The sequence below is a fragment of the Pseudoliparis swirei genome, chromosome 14 (genome assembly GCF_029220125.1).
Source record: "Pseudoliparis swirei isolate HS2019 ecotype Mariana Trench chromosome 14, NWPU_hadal_v1, whole genome shotgun sequence".
NCBI lineage: Eukaryota > Metazoa > Chordata > Actinopteri > Perciformes > Liparidae > Pseudoliparis > Pseudoliparis swirei.
In genome coordinates this window covers 10,067,098-10,087,390 of record NC_079401.1, presented here as the reverse complement: position 1 = coordinate 10,087,390, position 20,293 = coordinate 10,067,098, and the positions used below count along the sequence as shown (strand labels likewise).

The window sequence follows — 20,293 nt, the reverse complement described above, 5'->3', positions numbered from 1 at the left end:
TATAGGATAATGAAAAAAGCAGGGTTATCATATTGTTTGACTGTAAAAATACTTTACAGTGAATAATTGGTGTATACAATAATATTCGATTTAATATGCACATTATATATTCATTATTTAAATAATGTGCATATTATGTATATTATATATTTATGTCTACCTCCAATAAACTCATTTATGGTTATTAAGGTGAAGCTTTTATTTTGAAGGGCACAAGCGGAATAAGAAACTGTATCCGTTCCCCTCTCGACGCACCCGGAAGTGTTGTTGTAACACAGGTTAGCTAGCTCCAGGTTTACTATGGAACGGTTCCTCTGAGTTCACCGTGAAGGAACCGCATGGAAACGACGCGCAGCAGACGGAACGTCCTCTGCTCCTCCGCCTCACGCTGATGCACGTCGATGCACGTCGATGCACGGAGGGCCATCTACGTGAGAGTTTTATTTTGAAACGCTACAGTTGGATAATGAACACTATTTCAGGAAGGCTAAGTAATGTAATTCCTTACAAGCTGTATTTAGTCATGTTTGAACTAACATGACTAAATACAGCTTGTAAGGAATTACATTAATTTATTGTAACTACTTGTTTCTTATGTTTTTTTTGTTTGTATCAGTTTCTTTTTTTCTTCTTTTTTTTAAACTGTGTTTCTTATGTTTTATTTGTAAAACTGTGTTTCTTAAGTTTTTTGTTTCTAACTATGTGTTTCTTATGTTTTTTTGTTTCTCACTATGTGTTTCTTATGTTTTTTTTGTTTCTAACTATGTGTTTCTTATGTTTTTTTGTTTCTCACTCTGTGTTTCTTATGTTTTTGTTCTTTGTAAAACTGTGTTTCTTATGTTTTTTGTTTCTAACTGTTTCTTTTGTTTTTTTATTTCTAACTGTGTTTCTTCTGTTTTTTTGTTTCTCACTCTGTGCTTCTTGTGTTTTTTGCTTTGTAACTGTGTTTCTTATGAGTTTTTGTGTGTGTTGTGTCCATCTGTGCAGGAGTTGATGATGGCCGTCCTGAACTTGTCCTTCGCTGCATGTGGTTTCCTGGGGGTCTACCACCTGGGTGCTGTGGGGGCTCTCCTCCGCCACGGGGACAAGCTGCTGGGCTCCCTGGGGGGCTGTGCGGGGGCCTCGGCTGGGGCCCTGGTGGCTGCAGTCCTGGTCACGGCTCCGGAGAAGTTGGAGGTTAGAGTGGTCTCCTCAGTGTGGTCGGGGTATCACCGGGGGTCTTTGAGGGGTGTCCACATGAAATGTGAATGTATTTTAGAAAAGAAAACACTGAAATCCAAATGTATTGGAGTAACGTGTACATACGTTTCACTCTGATCGGTATTATTTCCGTTTCCACTGTTCTCAGCATCACATGTGTATCCTCTTAATTAGTCTTTAACAGTGTATTCAGTAATATCTGAAGTGGATAATATTAGGAGAACACATGAATCACTTGATTTGGATTTTAAATACATTTAAGGCTGCTAGGATTGGCTCCAGAGCCCCCGCCACCCTGAACAGGATTATGGAATGAATAAACGTCATCATTTAAAGTTCATGTCAGACGTGTTCTATCCACACATGTTAAGGGCCACTGAGCTCGCTTCAGATTCATGAAATGTAAATTTAAACAACTGAATGAACACAGAGTTAGTGCACTGACATGTTGGGAGAAAATGAGTTCAATGTGCATTTGTGTTATTTTAGGTTGTGAATAACCGCTTTTTAAAAGTGTCTATTACATTTCTGAATCTTGTTTTCTATCACGATTAAAACCTCTGTCCATATTAATATGAGCTTCATAAAGTTGTGACTGAGGTGTGACATCATCACTGTGTCTGTGCCCTTCTCCAGTGGGGTGTGACATCATCACTGTGTCTGTGCTCTTCTCCAGTGGGGTGTGACATCATCACTGTGTCTGTGCTCTTCTCCAGGAGTGTAAAGAGTTCACGTTCAGGTTCGCTGACAGTGTGAGACGACAGCGCTTCGGAGCTGTCACCCCAGGATACGACTTCCTGCTCGCGCTGCGGTAACGACACGCCACACTGCCGTCTGTGACATAGCACCACGGAAGCAAAATATATGATGTGTATGACGGATGATGAAAATCATGGTACAATATTGCATTTCAACTTCCAGGGTAAACATTGTAGCCGCATCGTCCATCAAATTCTAAACATTCAGCACAGCAAGCTTTGTGAACAAAGCATTTCATCAGGTGGCGTGTTGGCATATAATATATATATATAATATATATATATAATAATTCTAACTTATATAGCGCTTTTCTAAATACACATATATATATATATATATATACACACAATATATACATAATATGCACATTATATATAATATATATATAATATGCATATTACTTAAATAATTAATATATTATATGCATATTAAATATAATATATATATTATATGCATATTATTTAAATAATATATATATAATATGCATATTATATATATGTATATTACATCCATATTATAAATATAATATAATGTATAATATATATTATATGCATATTAAATATATTATATGTATATTATATATATATATGTTCTGTATATATTATATGCATATTATGTTATGTTGGGGGCAAGGTTTGGACCCAAAAGCAGCAGGCAGAATTATCAAAAAACAAGGTTTATTGACGAACGTCAAGCAGAAACACGGACAAAGACCAGACTGGAACAAAAACGAACAGACACCGAACAAGCAGCAAGACACAGACTAAATCTGATATGGTCACACCGTACACCCCGGCACGTTCGCTCCGCTCGGCAACAGCCAATCGTCTTGTGACTCCTGCACCTCGAGCTAATCACTCTACATCCAGACTGTTTGCTGTCCTGGCTCCTCAGTGGTGGAACGAGCTCCCCACTGACATCAGGACAGCAGAAAGTCTCTACATCTTCCGCCTGAGACTGAAAACACATCTTTTCCGACTATCTGGATTAAAACACAGATTTGCACTTCAGTGGCACTGGGATGGCACTTATTGTGGTGCTTTTGTGGTTCGACTGAGTTGAGGAAGTGTTGCTTCCTGTGTTCTTGTTGTTCTTGGTTTATACTCTAGGTTGAATGCACTTATTGGAAGTCGCTTTGGATAAATGCGTCTGCTAAATGACATGTAATGTAATGTAAATCCATTGGGGAAACGACACACAGGTGGAAACAATCAGGGCGTGGCTGGGAACAATCAGGACCGGAACAGACAAGCACAGGGAAGGAAGAGCAGGGAAACAGGAAACGAGACAGGGACTTCAACATAAAACAGGAAATGCTCCAGATCCTAACATATTATATATATATATATATCCTATATATATAATGGGATATTTGTGTTTAACTTCTCTCTTGATTTATACCCTTAGTTAACATTGTCAACATGAGTTCATGTCTCAATATCTAGTTTCAAGTCTTCTTTAATACAGCATGATGTCATCATTTCGTACATTATGGTCATTCAGAGTCAAGGGGTCAAAAGGTCAAGATGGGGATGTCCAACACGTCGACCTCAGGGCTTTAAAACCGTGGTCCACAAACCAATGACTACATCTGTTGGCATGTACAGTCTGGCCTCCTCAGTCTGTAACGTGCCAAACGTTCACTAGATTATCTAAGACAAAGTCGTCAAGATGTCACAACTTGTTTTCAATTCAGTTTATTTGAAAAGCCCAATTTCACAAATTACAAATGTACACATAGACATCCCTGCCCCAAAACCTCACATCGGATCAGGAACAACTCCCAAATAACCCTTCAGGGGAAAAAAGTGAAGAACCCTTCAGGAGAGAACAGAGGAGGATCCCTCTCCAGGATGGACAGAACAATAGATGTCATGTGACCAGAAGGACAGATTTAGAGTTAGAATACATTCAATGAATATGACAGTGTATGAATAGTTCATAGTAGGCATATTCCACGATGGAGTTTTGGGTCGACTCAGACGATTATTATCCGCCAGCTTTGATCTGCTCCTGCAAGAGACAATAAAACACATTTTCTTCTCTCTGTACATCAGCTTCACTCAGAAATATCAAACTATTGTCTCTACAGGGTTTGTACGGTCATGGAAAACCTGGAAAGGTCATGGAATTTTAAAATGGTCATTTCCAGGCCTGGAAAAGTCATGGAAAAAACATAAATCATAAAAGTTTTGGAAAAGTCATGGAAATGTGTTATCACATGTTCATTCACGCTGAGTTTGAAATAATTAATATGAAAGATGCTCAAAATATAAGCCGGCGTACGCTCTCAATACGCAACATGTTATAAATTGTTCATTTTTATACCGAGGTTTCAGTTTGGTCATGGAAATTTGGTTTAAAGTCATGGAAAAGTCCTGGAAATCCATTGATCAAAATGTGTAAGAACCCTGTCTCTAAAACGGGACTATGTTAAACCTAAATGATAACTATTCTTATCCAAACCGTGAATCATGAGATACAAGGGGAGAACAGCGCCCCCCAGTGGACCAAATGAATAACTGCTTGAGTTAGAGTGACTTACATAACATTAAACAAAGGAGAAACGCATATCTATTTCTTGGTAGATTTTCCTGATTCGATGTGAGGTCAAAGGTCAGGGATGTCTTTGTGTACAGATTGTAAAGCCCTCTGAGGTAAATTTGTGATATTGGGCTTTAAAAAATAAACTGAATTGACGACCTTCAATTCAGTTTATTTGTAGAGCTCAGAAGAGGCCAAACTCAATTTCCCACAGGAAGTTTATTCAGAAAAAACGCTAAATAAATACAAACTCACTAACATAAAATTGAACACACGCACTGACAGGACCGTTGAATAACAAACCAAAATGAAACATAATGCATTGAAAATTAGAATTGACAAAGTGTATTTTGAACAAAATTGTCCAAAATGGCAGTTTCTCTCTGTCACGCCAGGGTGCCCGCTGAATGTGAAATGAATTTGATGCATTCTGCTTGAATCCGTCTCAACACACGGATCCCAAGGAGAACAAGTTTCAAAGTGGAATTTTCCAAGAAATGGAAATGTGAAGTGTAAAAAAATGCTCATGGTGAGTTTAAAGAAGAGAGGGACGGTGGATGAGCTCAGAGACGGACATCGGTCTATATTGAGAAGATATTGGTCGTAAATGTACAGTGTAGGTTTCAGTTATTCTCAGTCCGCTGTCCTATATACAGAAAATTACACTAGTTGTTCCTGCTCATAATAGTATGCAGGAAATGTGAATATTCACAAAGCCGATGTGACCACAGAGAAGGCAACAGACGCTGGTATTTCTACTCGGGGTCGAGGTGTGTGCTGCACAAAGTTCTTATTTACATAGTTTTATTTTCTTCTTTATCTTATCTACATTTCTAAGATGGCTGAAAACCCATTTTATATATAAAATTAAACAAAAACCAGTTGAGGTATAGTTCTATGTTTCTGCACAAAGTATGATGTGTTTGATGCCCCGTGGCGACGTCATCGTTAATAACCATTCATAACCTGTGTGCATGTGTCCAGGGAGGGGATAGAAGAGATGCTGCCCAGCCAGGCTCACCGGCTGGCCACCGGCCGCCTCCACGTCTCTATGACACACTCCAAAAGTGGCGAGAACCACATCCTCTCCACATTCAACTCCCGGGAGGAGCTCATTACGGTACACGTAAACACTTCCACTGTGTGTGTGTGTGTGTTTGACTGGATGGAGGGATGACGGAGAGAGAGAGACTGGATGAAGGGATGACAGAGAGAGAGAGAGAGACTGGATGAAGGGATGACAGAGAGAGAGAGAGAGACTGGATGAAGGGATGACGGAGAGAGACTGGATGGAGGGATGACAGAGAGACTGGATGGAGGGATGACAGAGAGAGAGAGACTGGATGGAGGGATGACAGAGAGAGAGACTGGATGGAGGGATGACAGAGAGAGAGAGACTGGATGGCGGGATGACAGAGAGAGAGACTGGATGGCGGGATGACAGAGAGAGAGACTGGATGAAGGGATGACAGAGAGAGAGACTGGATGAAGGGATGACAGAGAGAGAGACTGGATGGAGGGATGACAGAGAGAGAGAGACTGGATGAAGGGATGACAGAGAGAGAGACTGGATGAAGGGATGACAGAGAGAGAGACTGGATGAAGGGATGACAGAGAGAGAGAGACTGGATGGAGGGATGACAGAGAGAGAGATGAAGGGATGACAGAGAGACTGGATGAAGGGATGACAGAAAGAGACTGGATGAAGGGATGACAGAGAGAGAGAGACTGGATGGAGGGATGACGGAGAGAGAGACTGGATGGAGGGATGACGGAGAGAGAGAGACTAGATGAAGGGATGACAGAGAGATTGGATGCAGGGATGACAGAGAGAGAGACTGGATGAAGGGATGACAGAGAGAGAGACTGGATGGAGGGATGACGGAGAGAGAGAGACTGGATGGAGGGATGACAGAGAGAGACTGGATGAAGGGATGACAGAGAGAGAGAGACTGGATGAAGGGATGACAGAGAGAGAGAGACTGGATGAAGGGATGACGGAGAGAGAGAGACTGGATTAAGGGATGACGGAGAGAGAGAGACTGGATGGAGGGATGACAGAGAGAGAGAGACTGAATGAAGGGATGACAGAGAGAGAGACTGGATGGAGGGATGACAGAGAGAGAGAGACTGGATGAAGGGATGACAGAGAGAGAGAGACTGGATGGAGGGATGATGGCGAGAGAGAGACTGGATGAAGGGATGACAGAGAGAGAGACTGGATGAAGGGATGACAGAGAGAGAGACTGGATGAAGGGATGACAGAGAGAGAGAGACTGGATGGAGGGATGACAGAGAGACTGGATGAAGGGATGACAGAGAGAGAGAGACTGGATGAAGGGATGACGGAGAGAGAGAGACTGGATGAAGGGATGACAGAGAGAGAGAGACTGGATGACAGAGAGAGAGAGACTGGATGGAGGGATGATGGAGAGAGAGAGACTGGATGGTACATTTCGATTACATTTTGTGAAACAACCATTCCACGATTTATTCATTTAATCTCCTTTTGTTCATTTGTTCTATACTTTTAATTTCCTAGTACATTGAGAAATTAAACTATGTTCTATATATATATATATATAAAACATATCTGTCTGGACTCCCAAGACCAAACTCCCAAGTCCAAAAGTACACAAGTCTGTACTCGGTATTGATGAGCGGCCATTGTTTCACGTCCCTGTGGGTCAGAGTTCACACTTCGTGATAACAGCCCTCATGTGTCGCTTCTCTAGGCGCTGCTGGCCAGCAGCTATGTGCCCGTCTACGCTGGACTGAAACCCGTGGAATTAAGAGGACAGGTAACCGACGTCTTCACTGCGCCGTTGACTCGTGTCAAATTTGAGGTTCTACAAAAGCACTTATTTCTTCCAGTGGCCCCTCATACACACTCAAAAACCTCGTCTAGAAGTAATGAACGGGTGGACCAGATTTTCTGCATCTTTTTGAGACGAGAGGATTTTTTAAATGTTACGTAGATTCAATTCAGTTTATTTGTATAGCTCATTCTCAAATTACAAATATGCCTCAGAGGGCTTTACAATCTGTACACATAGACATCCCTGACCTTTGACCTCACATCGGATCAGAAAACCACAAGGAAGGAAAAAAAAAAAGAACCTTCAGTAGAGCAACAGAGGAGGATCCCTCTCCAGGATGGACAGAACAATAGATGTCATGTGACCAGAAGGACAGATTTAGAGTTAAAATACATTCAATGAATGTGACAGAGTGTATGAATAGTTCATAGTAGGCATATTCCACGATGGAGACCTCCTTGTAGTTTAGCGAGCTTGTTGTTTTCTTCTCGTTTTATTGATAGCTATAATTGAGTATCATCTGCATCTGGGCTATTTATAACTACTAAATAGATGTTCCATTCTCCAGAGCTGTTGGATCTGTTCTGGCTATTTAAGACTAGGACAATAATTGTGCTCGAGTTCTCGCCTTCACCCCTTAAGCTTTCCGATGTTAATGCCAAGAAGACACTCCTTCTTCTGCTGTCCCATGAAGACACACAATGAACCGGATGACGATCTTTATAGAGTCTATTTTTGTCTCATCAGAAATGGATTGACGGAGGGTTCACTGATAGCCTGCCAGTTCTACCCACGGGACGCACCATCACTCTGTCTCCCTTTGCTGGGCTTCAAGATGTGTGCCCGGTCCACAGGGGGCGCTGCAACACTCACCTCAGACTGGCCAACATGGACATCATGGTGAGTGTTGGACGGGCCATCATTAACTGTGCAAAGGAGAGTCTATTGAAAGCAAGAAATGTATGGGTTATGAAAAAATACTGTTGAACATATTTACTGGTTATATGTTAAAAGACAGGTCAACAACAGAAAAGAAAACAAAAGTGTTAAAATGGAGAGTTCCCCAAACCCTCAAACCCCATTATACGATAGAATTAGGGCTGGGCACGTTAACGCGTTAATCTTGCGTTAACGCATCAATTAATTAACGCCGACAATTATTTTATCGTGCGTTAACGCAGGTTTTATTATTTATTTTATTATTGTAATAGTGTGTTGCTCACAGGCTTTTATTTAGTAAAAGTCTGCTACTGATTGCTGCGGAGCCGGAAAAGAAAGTCATCTCAACAAATGACGGCAGGTATGAGACGCCCTCAAGACACACGTCACACGGAGAATACACGAGCTGGATGAAAAGGAGAGGACTGCAAAGCGACAGCTTCACAACGTGCACCCTGTTGCTCTCACTGGGGACGACTGGACATCGGCTGACCAGACGTCCAGTTTTCCCCGGACATGTCCTGCTTTTGAGACCTAAAAAATGCGTCCGGCAGGGATTCCAAAAACGTCCGGGATTTTGCTTCGTCAGATATTCAAGATTCAAGATTCAAGATTCAAGATGTTTTATTTGTCACATACACACACAGGGTGTGCAGTGAAATGAAAGTGGCAATGCTCAGCAGGAATGTGCAAGGGCAACAAGTACACACTATTTACAAATAAAAAACACAATATTTACAGTAAGTGTGTGTGTGTGTGTGTGTGTGTGTGTGCCTAAGAGGGGCAGTTGTGTGGGTCTATGTGGGGGTCCTGGTGAGGTCGGAGTTCACAATCCTGATGGCCTGAGGAAAGAAACTCCGTCTCAGTCTCTCTGTTCTTGAGTGACTGAGGGCGCCTGCTGACCGCAGCAGCTGAAACAGTCTGTTGTTGGGGTGGTGAGGATCCTTCATGATCCTGCGGCTCTGGTTCTGCACCTCCTGGTGTACAAGTCCTGCAGGGAGGAGGTGTGTTCCAATATAGCGTTCAGGCCGAAGCTCACTCTTCTCACCTTTCCTGTCCCTAGCGGAGCAGTTGCCAAACCAGGCTGTGATGCTTCCTGTCAGGACGCTCTACACTCCAGAGTAGAAGGACTGAAGGATCCTTGGGAAACTTTAAATTTCCTCAGCTGCCTGAGGTGGTAGGCGCTGCCTTGCCTTTCTCACCAGAGTGTCTGTGTTTGTTGACCATGTCAGATCCTCGGTGATGTGGACTCCCAGTATTTGCTCACCCTCTCCACAGTAGTCCCGTTAATCCCCAGTGGTGATCGTCCTCTGTTGTTGTACTTCCTAAAGTCCACAATCAGCTCCTTAGTTTTGGTGACATTCATGATGAGGCTGTTGTCCTGGCACCAGAGTGACAGATCAGCAACTTCCTCCAGGTAGGCCTTCTGCTGTTGTCGGAGATCAGGCCCACCACCACTGTGTCATCCGCAAACTTGATGATGGTATTGAGTTGAACCTGGCCACACAGTCATGTGTGTACAGGGAGTAGGGGGCTGAGGACGCAACCCTGGGGGATCCTGTGTTCAGGGTGAGGGATTTGGAGTGTGTCTGCCCACCCTGACCACCTGTGGCCTGGCGGTCAGGAAGTCCAGGATCCAAGCACACAGGGGTGTTCAGTCCCAGCTCAATCAGCTTGCCGGCCAGTCTGGAGGGACTATGGTGTTGAAAGCTGAACTATAATCAATGAACAGTAGTCTCACATAGCCCCCTCTGGCTGTCCAGATGAGAGAGTGTGGTGTGCAGTACCTGGGAGACAGCATCATCCGTGGATCTGTTTGGGCGATAAGCAAACTGCAGCGGGTCCATGGAGGAAGGAGGAAGGCGCAGATGTAGTCCTTTATCAGCCTCTCAAAGCATTTCATGACCACCGAGGTGAGGGCCACGGTCGGTAGTCATTCATACATGCTGGAGAAGCATTCTTGGGCACAGGGACAATAGTGGATCTCTTGAAGCAGGCGGGGACCACGGAATCAGCCAGGGAGGTTGAATATTGTGGTGAACACTGGAGCTAGCTGGTTAGCACAGGTCTCAGTACTCGCCCAGCTAGCTGGTTAGCAGTCTTCAGTACTTCGCCCAGATATGCCATCTGGACCTGCAGCTTTCCTGGTGTTCACCCTCAACAGAGCCCTCCTCACACTGTGCTCGGTCACAGAGAGTGTGTGTTCATCCCCAGCGGAACCTCCACTGCTCAGCTAGTGTTGTTGTTGTTGTGCTTGGTACTAGCGCTGTTGTTGCTAGCCTCAAACCGTGCATAAAATGAGTTCAGGTCGTCCGCTAGGGATGCGGCGGCACTCACCATGCGCCGGGTCTGCTCTGGTAGTTTGTGAGTCCGTAGCCCCCCCTGCAGGCGCCTGGTGTCGCGCTGCTCCATCTGTGATTCCACTCTGTCTCGTACTTTGGCGTCCTTCACGCCCTCCTCAGTCCATAGACCGCTGCCTTGTCGTCGTCGTCCATTGCGCGGATAAGACCGAGTATATAGGCAGCAATGCAGGCGTTCACAGCTTCACGGATGGATCTATCAACCACACTTTTTTTTTGAAGAGACTAACTTTTTACCGTGGGGCGATGGTGTCCGTTAAGCGTTGCTATGAGGCTCATGCTGCTTCCGCAAACTTCGCTGACGTCACTGGAACTGGATTGGATCATGTCCCAGTCAACGATACTCAGCGTCCTGTAGCTCAGCCTCTGATTGGTCACCACGCATTTCGTTTCTCGTCACTACGCTTTCCTTGCGATCCTTTGTTTATACTCGGAAGCAGAAAAATGGCGGCATGGTCTGATTTCCTACGGGAGAGAGAGACAGCCTTGTAGCCTCTCTTGAATGGCGTATAGCAGTGGTCCAACGTTGTTTCGCTTTCTCTGGTAGCACACGTAATGTGCTGGTGAGATTCGGCATGACTTTTTTAGGTTTGCCTTGTTAAAGTCCCCAGCCACCACCACAGGCGTCGGGATACTTGTTCTGATGCCGACATAACACATCATGGTCCCGATAGTGCTACGCCGGTGTCCGCTTGTGGTGGAATGTGAGCGGCTGTGGTGATGACCGAGCTGAACACCCGGGGAAGGTAGAATGGACGGCATGAGATCGGCAGATGTTCCAGGTTCGGCGAGCAGGGACGAGAAAGAGTCTTAATGTTCTTGGGGTCGCACCACATGTTGTTTGTCATGAAGCAGACCCCTCCACCCTTAGATTTACCAGACTCTTCCGTTCTGTCTGCACGGAAAACAGAGAAGGACTCGGTTGGACATATGACTCGATCCGGCACCAGCGTCAGCCAAAGTTTCCGTCAGACAAAGATGTTACAATCCCGCATGTCCCGTTGGAATCTGATCCTTGCCTAAAATCATCCATCTTATTTTCCAGAGACTGGGCGTTAGCAAGAAGGATGCTGGGCAAAGGTGACGGTGGGCTTGAACTCTCAGTCTGTTCGAATTCGCTCGTTTCCCCTCGATGTTTTCGTCGTCTCCCGTAGTAGCGGCTCCACTGCTGTTGTTGTGGTTCGCGATCTCTGCCGCCACGCTGGATCGATGGAAAAAGTGGACAAAAACCCTTGTTTTGCATAAAGTTTATGTCCAAATACTGCGGGTCGATGTTGTTAGTGCCGATGTGTTTGTGGCAAAGAAAATATTAAAATAAACACAAAAACTAAAAGAGCGCACAATCTCCATCTCGTCATTTGTGTTTCTCTGGGTCTTCATAAACTAGTATTTACCCATTACAAGTTTTGGAAATGGTATCTCCCAGTATAGAGAACAGTCATTGGTCGACCGATCTCAGGGTTGCCAGATACACGATAATTATCCTCCAAATACAACCATGTTGAGCCTTTGGTACGATACGTCACCATCTCCAATCTGGCAACACGGAGCACCTCGCCGCCTCCACTAGTTCATTGTTGTTTGTGCTATAAACTCCTCCCAGCGCCGCCGCTCCCATAACGCACTACGCGCTGTGAGGGCACCATGTCCTGAGGGGGCTCCACAAAATAGGCAACTAAAAAATCCTCATAGTTATAATAATTATAATGCCGATATTATTTCAGTCTCGACATATTAGGCACCTTTTAGGCATTTACATTACATGTCATTTGGCTGACGCTTTTATCCAAAGCGACTTACAGTAGTTACAATCATTCACTGTAGACGCAGCTACAGGGAGCAACTCAGGGTTAAGTGCCTTGCTCAAGGACACATCGACTAGGGCGGGGATTGAACCTCCAACCCCCTGATGGAAAGACGGACCTGCTACCCACTCACCCATAGTCGCCACCCATAGGCATGTATATCACAAAACAGGCAGAACAAGAGAGATGTTTAATCTCAGACCCCCCCCCCCCCCGAGACGAAGTGTCCTCTTTTTCACAAACTCAAATCTGGTCACCCTACTGGACATCACTCGGTAACCACAATTACCTCGGAGTTACTGTGCATTATATTGATGAGAAGTGGGTGCTGCATTCACATGCCCTGACTGATGACAACAGAGGAGAGACATGATGCTGAAATGTGCGCTGGACACTTTACTGAAGTTGCACAGCAGTGGAATGTGTCAAATAAAGTCACCACACTGAGCACAGATAGAGCACCAAATATGATCGCTGCTGCGAGACGACTGCCTTGTGATCATGTCCCCTGCTTCGCGCTCAGTCTCCAGCGTTCTGTCACAGTGTCTCTGCATAACTGCGTTTGACAATGTCCTGACAGATTTTATGGCACTTTAGATCATATGGCAGTACATTTAAAATAAGTGTCAAGTTCTAGGAATTGACAAACTGCACTGAAAGTGTTTTCTGGTGTCTCACTCTAACAGGGACAACAAATGTTATGGCACTTTCATTCATATGGCAGAACATTTCAAATAGAAGTGCGCTATACACTACTTTTGAATTAATTATTGGATTTTGCGTATACAAATGTGATTAATCAGGGAAATCATGCGATTAATCGCGATTAAAATTTTTAATCGTTGCCCAGCCTGATAGAATATATATTAACTATTGTGCAGAATGTGTAACAAGAACCTGAACAATGTATTTTATGTAAATGTCACATGTACTGGATCATGTGGTTCGAACTGGTGTGACAATTGGGGGAATCGATACGCCGAAGGTTTCAAACATTTCCAATCAGACATTTAAATATGTAAATCAAACTGTGAATATTTATTCGATGTTAATTATTATCGATGTGAAGAAGTAGCACTATTCAAACCAGTCCTGATTAGCAGGTGGCATATGCATAGCAGCGTCTACCGTCTACCTAAATCTATGTGCATAAGTTATTCAAAATGATTCAGCTTCTTTTAGGGAAGCTCAATAAGTCACTGTTGTTTTTATCAAATGACACCCAGTTATGATTTTTTTTTTTAAAGAAACACATTTTTAATCTATGTTATGATAGAATCAAAATGTGTCTACTAATGTGTGAGTGCTGTGACGGGTTGTTTTTTGACATTCTGTTGTTTTATAGACATCATCATTGAGATAATATCCACATCTGTTATTATGATGTTTTTTTATATCTGTCACTTTTAATCTACTCAATATGGATCCTAATAAAAAGAAGCTGTAGATCAATAAGTCGGCCTATACTCTAATATGAATCAGTTCCTGCAACACAGAAAACTTTAAGATTAAAATGCGTGTTTCACTGAATCCTTCTATTTTTAATATGTTTTTTTAATCTACTTGGTGTTAAGCTTTTCCCTTTCTTTGTGAACCACTCACACAATGATTCCTTTCACTATTGATTTGTATTTGTGTTCTACTCTTTCCTTTTGTAATCACACAAAGTCCAACTTAATCCCTAAATATATATATTGTGTTTTTGTACATTATTGTGCACCAAGTCTCTCAATTTTAAAATATCTGATTTAAGTGAATATTGTAGTGGCTATTTGTCCCAAAAAAATATAAATTAAATTGCCACTGGTGCACTGTGGGTTTTGTAGTTTTACGCAGCCAAAAGAAAGTAATGTTAATTTCATGATTTTGTTATTCTAACCATTTATTTGTCTGAACAAAACAAGAAAACAAACAAAACTGTTAACGCTGCCTCTGGTAAAAAAACATATGCCAACCAGGTGCATGCTGGTCCTGGACCTGCCCACTCCTACATATAATCACAGATGCCCACAGTGTTACCAGATTAGTAAACAATCAAAAAAACGAAATATATTTAAGCATCAATGAATTAAACTAATCTAAAACTATCATAAGACAAAGCTATTGTAACATATCAAAGTATCCAACCTAAAGAACCAATGATTAAACAATATTGCTTCTCAATAAAATAACTAAAAGTCAAATAAATAGCTCCAACAAATATAATGCAGAGTAAAGATGATAACCAACTGTTTTGACAACTCGTTGGTTTCATGTTGTGTAAGTTGGACTTTTTATAGTTCTATTTTGTTAATTTCTCACAGATATACATAAACCAAAACTATCAGCATGACCAGAGAGGAGAGGGAAAAAAGAATGTATGTATGTATATATATGTATATGTATTCTTACATATATATATGTATATGTATATATATATACATATACATTCTTCTATGTTGGTTGAACTGACCCTTTCAGTCAAAAACACACATCTCCACCTCCCATATGTCTGCCCCAATGAAACCTGATTAAATGAGTAATTGTGGCTCTAATTTGTGTCTATTGGTGGTTTTGGACATTAACATAGTGACCAATGAAATTAATACAGAAGCTATATACACAACATTATATTCATCATTAATGTTATTTAAAAACGCAGTTCCAGCTCACTTCCTGCCACGGATTTACTTGTAGATTTGACGTACGCGTTTCCTCTGGGTTCCTCAGTTCTCCGTGGAGAACGTCCGCCGTCTGAAGCAGGCTCTGTTCCCTCCGCCCAGCCGCCGCATGCAGTCGTTATGTGACGACGGGTTCACCGACGCTGTGAGGTTCCTGAAGAGAGAGGCCTGGATGAGCTGACGCTGCCTGAAGGAAAGAACCAATTGTAAAGGTGCGTTCACACCAAAAGCGATGCAATTTTTTTCGCGCGACCGAATCCCATGAAAAGTCAACGTACAGATGTGTGTGGCTGCGATAGATGCAATATTTTTCCGGGGCGGCGCGTTTGGGCCGACACAATGTGGGCGACGCGTTTATTATTACCTTCGCATTGAAAATGCGGAAGGTTATGTTTTGATCGCCGTGTATTTATTTATTTATTTATTTGTATGCGTGTTATTCGCTTAAGTAAAAAAGTGTTGAACCGAATCGCATGAAATTTGGTGGGATGATTGGTTATTATCTGGGGACCATTTGATTAGATTTTGGGATCGATCGGGTCAAAGGTCATGGTCAAGGTCATGAAAAGGTCAAAATCTTCTTGAATTGCATGAAATTTGGTGGGATGATTGGTTATTATCCGGAGACCATTTGATTAGATTTTGGGATCGGTCGGGTCAAAGGTCATGAAAAGGTCAACATCTTCTTTTTACCATAGCACGGTCAATTTATATCCAATTGGCATGCAACTAATGCCAAAATGTTCATAATTCAATGCCCATTCTTGTGATATGCGAAGGTATGCGTTCTACCGAGTGCCTATTCTAGTTTCTAATGTTATGAACACAATAACATATATTATATATTATAATGTTATGAACACAATAACAGCGTTTAGATGTTCTGCTCTCGTAGCGCTGGAAGCGGAAGTCTTTCAGACGTAACGGTAACTTCATCGGTGAAAGTGACCGAGCTGAGTGAGCCTACGGATGATGTCATGAACCAAACATGAGGGCGTTAGTGTGTGGGATGTCCTCAACAAATATAAAGCAGAACTACCATAACGCACCTAACGCCGCGTTCACACCAAAAGCGTTGTGAATATTTGCGAGGGGCGGGGCTTATCTCCGTGGCTTTACTCTGTGGAAAGTTATCATGTCCTTCATCCAGCATGAAGAACTACCCACTAGTTCTGCTTCATACTGGTTGAGGACATCCCACAAACGTCTGAACATCTAACGCCCTCGTGTTTGGTTCATAATATAAGAATAATATATCATATATATTTATACATGACATCACCCGTAGGCTCACACAGCTCGGTGACTTTCACCTCTAGTCTGAATGTCTCTTCCAGCTCCACTAGAGCAGCGGTTACATTCACCATAGGTGTAGCAGCTCAAAGCTGATTGGCTTTCGCAACTCGAGGCGAATATTCACAACCCAAAATTAGCGTCTATCTCAACCACTCGCGTCTGAACGTAAACTTCGCTCATAGGATCTCCTCACGAGAACAATTCGCAACGCTTTTGGTGTGAACGCATCTTTAAGGACAAGCACGAAGCCAAGTATCGTTTACATTGCACTGTATTTATTCCCTGTGATTTCAGTTCTTTAAATAAAATGATTCTAATTTAAAAAGCGAGACTGACAGTGTTTATGTATAAAGCAGATAATGAAGGATTGTGTGTATCATTGCCAGCTTACGAGTTATCACTATATTCTGGGCCTGGCGTGATGAAAAGCCCTCACATCAACATGGACTCATCATCAATTTTCCATCGAGGAATTTCATTTTCAACTAGCTTGAAAATAAATGTTGGATATTGCAGTGCTGGACATTTCCACCGGTATGCACGTGAGAGCTGCTCCTCCCCCAGGGACAGAGTCACCTTCTGAACACTGATTATGTTTTAATTCAGTTAATAAGGCCAGAAAGGCTTTGCATAGAACATTAAATATGAGCGTTCTTTAATTTAGGGAAAATATTTTGGATGACTTTAGGACTAAATATTGGGCATCAATATTTTGGTATGTCCAAAGCGTTGTTTTCCAAACGCATATTACAGCTGAAATGACTGATATGAATCTCGAGGTGTTATAGAATATAAGTTCCTGTGTGGATGCTGTTGAGACATTCAGATTTTAACAATCTAAAATGTATTGCGACTGAAACTCCAGTATAGTATCGGCACATTTGACCCTTTTGACTCTCAATTTATGCTCCAAAACATCATAAAAACACCAAATTAACATATGAAAAGAAATATCAATAACTGAAAAAGCTTTCACAAGTGAACCATAAAGAGCACACACACACTCCGATGAACCCTGTAGTGTGTCACCACTGCTATGATGTAAGCCCACCTGCTGGCTCTGGTCAATGAAGACTTCCTCAAAATACAGTTTCCACCCAGGGTGAATAATTCCCAAGTTTTTTGTAGTTTTTACCTTCGCATTGAAAATGCGGAAGGTTATGTTTTGATCGCCGTGTATTTATTTATTTGTATGCGTGTTACTCGCATAACACAAAAAGTATTAAACCGAATTGCATGAAATTTGGTGGGATGGATTGGTTATTATCCGGGGACCATTTGATTAGATTTTGGGATCGATCGGGCCAAAGGTCAAGGTCATGAAAAGGTAAAAATCTTCTTTTTACCATAGCACGGTCAATTTTTATCCAATTGGCAACTAATGCCAAAATGTTCATAATTCAATTCTTGTGATATGCTAAGGTATGCGCTCTACCGAGTGCCATTCTAGTTTTAATATGTTTTGTTTCAGCTCGTCTTGTTGGAAAATTCCCCCTCAGTAATAAAACACCAGCTCTCTGTTCAATTATTCGGTTGCTTTTCACAATACAGTTTTGCCCAAGCGCACACATCTGCAATATGTTTCTTCTCTGAAGAGCAGAGTGACGGCTCCAGTGGGATCTGAAATGCCCCGTGGTGCTCAGGTATCCGTGTACATTATTATTAAAACACTGTACTCGTAGTATTTACCACTAGCTGTAATTCATCAGAATTCAGAATCGGAATTTTTTTTTTTAGAATTGGGAAAGTGCACATTGATAAAAACATTTCAGTAAATGTGCCAGAGTTAACCAAGAGGCTATTTGTCATCTGTCGTCCCAATGATGCTGATGTTAAGAACATTATTGCCAAGAATATTTTCACATACAAGGAATTTGTAATGGTGGGTGGTGCAACATTGGACAATTACATTGAACCATCAACACAGTGCAAGAATTGAAACATTAAATGTACAGAAGAATATAAATGATTAAAGAAAGTGCACAGACTTAACAGGTAGGAGTACTTTAAACAGTGGAATCTAAGAATTGCCAAATGTATTTAAAGTCCTGACTGCCAACGGGATGAAGCTGATGGAGTGGCATACGGTCTTGGTCCTGATGGGCCGCAGCCTCCTGCCAGAGGGGAGGGATTCGAACGGTTTGTGTCCAGGGTGAGGGCGGTCTGAACTTCTTCCACAAACACGGCTGGTGTAGTCTTGCCTCCACTCATTCGATACGGTTGGACATGTTTGCGTCCCAGTACGGATCAATGCCAATGGCCGCGTATCTTCCATTTCTGTATGCGATATCAGGGTGAACCGTCAGCTCGTTGTTTACCCCGCCACCATCTGCATCGCTGTGTGGTATTTGGGAGTTGCCTGGTACCCGTTTTCTTTTTTAATCAAAAGAAAAACGATACAATTAATATATTTTATACTCCTACGAGTGTGAAGAAAATGTCTCGGTGGAGCAAGTCCCTTGTTTCCCTTCTATTCGAAGGGTAAGGGCTCTACCTATTGGTCAAAACAAATACTACAACGACCCCCCCCCCCCTCCTCTTTTCCTCCTCCTCCTGGTCTGGATCGTGGTCCACGCCTACTACTAATTATTAGGGCTGTCAATCGATTAAAAAAAAGTAACTAATTAATCGCACATTTTGAAATTCATTAATCGCAATTAAAAGTTAAAAGTTCATTCTTTTTAAAGACCAAACTTCACACAGAGCTGTGTTTTCAAAGAGGCTCCTACCTATAAAGTGCCAGCGAGGTATTTAATATTGTGGATGATAAATTGTTTCTTCAGTGAAACATCAGATTAGTCAAAAAAAAGAAGTATATTGAGACCCCATTGGTCCTGTCATCTTTAACACTGAACAACAGCAGAACCAGTGGCCTTGGTGACTGACTGACATTCACATATGTCACGTTAACTCTCTGGAGGCTGGGCTCATTTGATACATTTTACAAAAAAAATTAAATTCACCTTTTAAAGGCGTTTGCATATGACACATACCCATATGTTATACATCAAACATTCCAGAACAATCTTAGCTCTATTCAATGAGGCTCATTGTCCTGGTGCCGTGTTCTCTGCTCTCTGACTGACAGGCTGCTAATGAGCCTCACCTGTGTGGTGGAGGTCCTTTGTGATTTACTGAGTGTTCATTGGTTGTTATTTTCCCAAAATGTTGACAGACAAACGGATTGACCAATCACGTTGAAGGTTTCGTGTGACGAGTTCTTACCGCGCCGCGTCACCCGACACGTCGCCCCTCCATTCCTCTGTTTATCAGAGGGGGAGACGGGAGGAAGGAGCGGAGGAGGAAACCCGACTGATTAATCCACGAGTTTAAACTGATTTCTGCTCCTTATTTTCGCGGAGAAATAATTGTTTTAAAAACGGAAACAGTGTTAAACCGCACTGCCGCGGTTTGACACTCGGTTTGAGTGTAAAAACTTCAACGAACACCGGAAGAAAACAAAGTTGCGTTAATTGCGTTAAAATATTTTAGTGCGTTAACGCGGCCAAATTAATCGCATAGATTAACGCGTTAACGCTGACAGCCCTACTAATTATTCATACATTCTGTCATATTCGTTGAATGTGTTTATGTAACTCTGTAATGATTCCTTCTGGTCACATGACATCTATTGTTCTGTCCATCCTGGAGAGGGATCCTCCTCTGTTGCTCTCCTGAAGATTTCTTACCTTTTTTCCCCCTGAAGGGTTATTTGGGAGTTGTTCCTGATCCGATGTGAGGTCAAAGGTCAGGGATGTCTATATGTACCGATTGTAAAGCACTCCGAGACTAATTTGTAATTTGTGAAATTGGGCAATACAAAATAAACTGAATTGAATATAAATTAAATGTAAAAATAAAAGTGATGCAAAAAACTTTTCCCTAGCTTGGAAGTGAACACGGGTTTCTGG

At 42.3% G+C, this 20,293-nt stretch overlaps 1 protein-coding gene across 5 annotated transcripts in view; it reads left to right on the top strand.

Moving 5' to 3' along the window:
* The first annotated feature begins 284 nt into the window (after positions 1–284).
* pnpla4 (patatin-like phospholipase domain containing 4) overlaps positions 285–20,293 on the top strand; it is a 47,092-nt gene continuing 27,083 nt past the window's right edge. For 3 of the 5 annotated variants that reach the window (XM_056431657.1, XM_056431656.1, XM_056431655.1), the window contains exons 1-7: positions 285–431; positions 988–1,176; positions 1,917–2,011; positions 5,488–5,623; positions 7,239–7,304; positions 8,070–8,222; positions 15,136–15,298. In XM_056431657.1, the coding sequence (XP_056287632.1) occupies positions 402–431; positions 988–1,176; positions 1,917–2,011; positions 5,488–5,623; positions 7,239–7,304; positions 8,070–8,222; positions 15,136–15,267 (801 nt within the window). In that variant the 5' untranslated portion in view covers positions 285–401 and the 3' untranslated portion in view covers positions 15,268–15,298. Of the gene's footprint in view, positions 432–987; positions 1,177–1,916; positions 2,012–5,487; positions 5,624–7,238; positions 7,305–8,069; positions 8,223–8,565; positions 8,623–15,135; positions 16,748–20,293 lie in introns of those variants that run through there. The other 2 variants (XM_056431658.1, XM_056431654.1) reach the window with 2 other exon arrangements.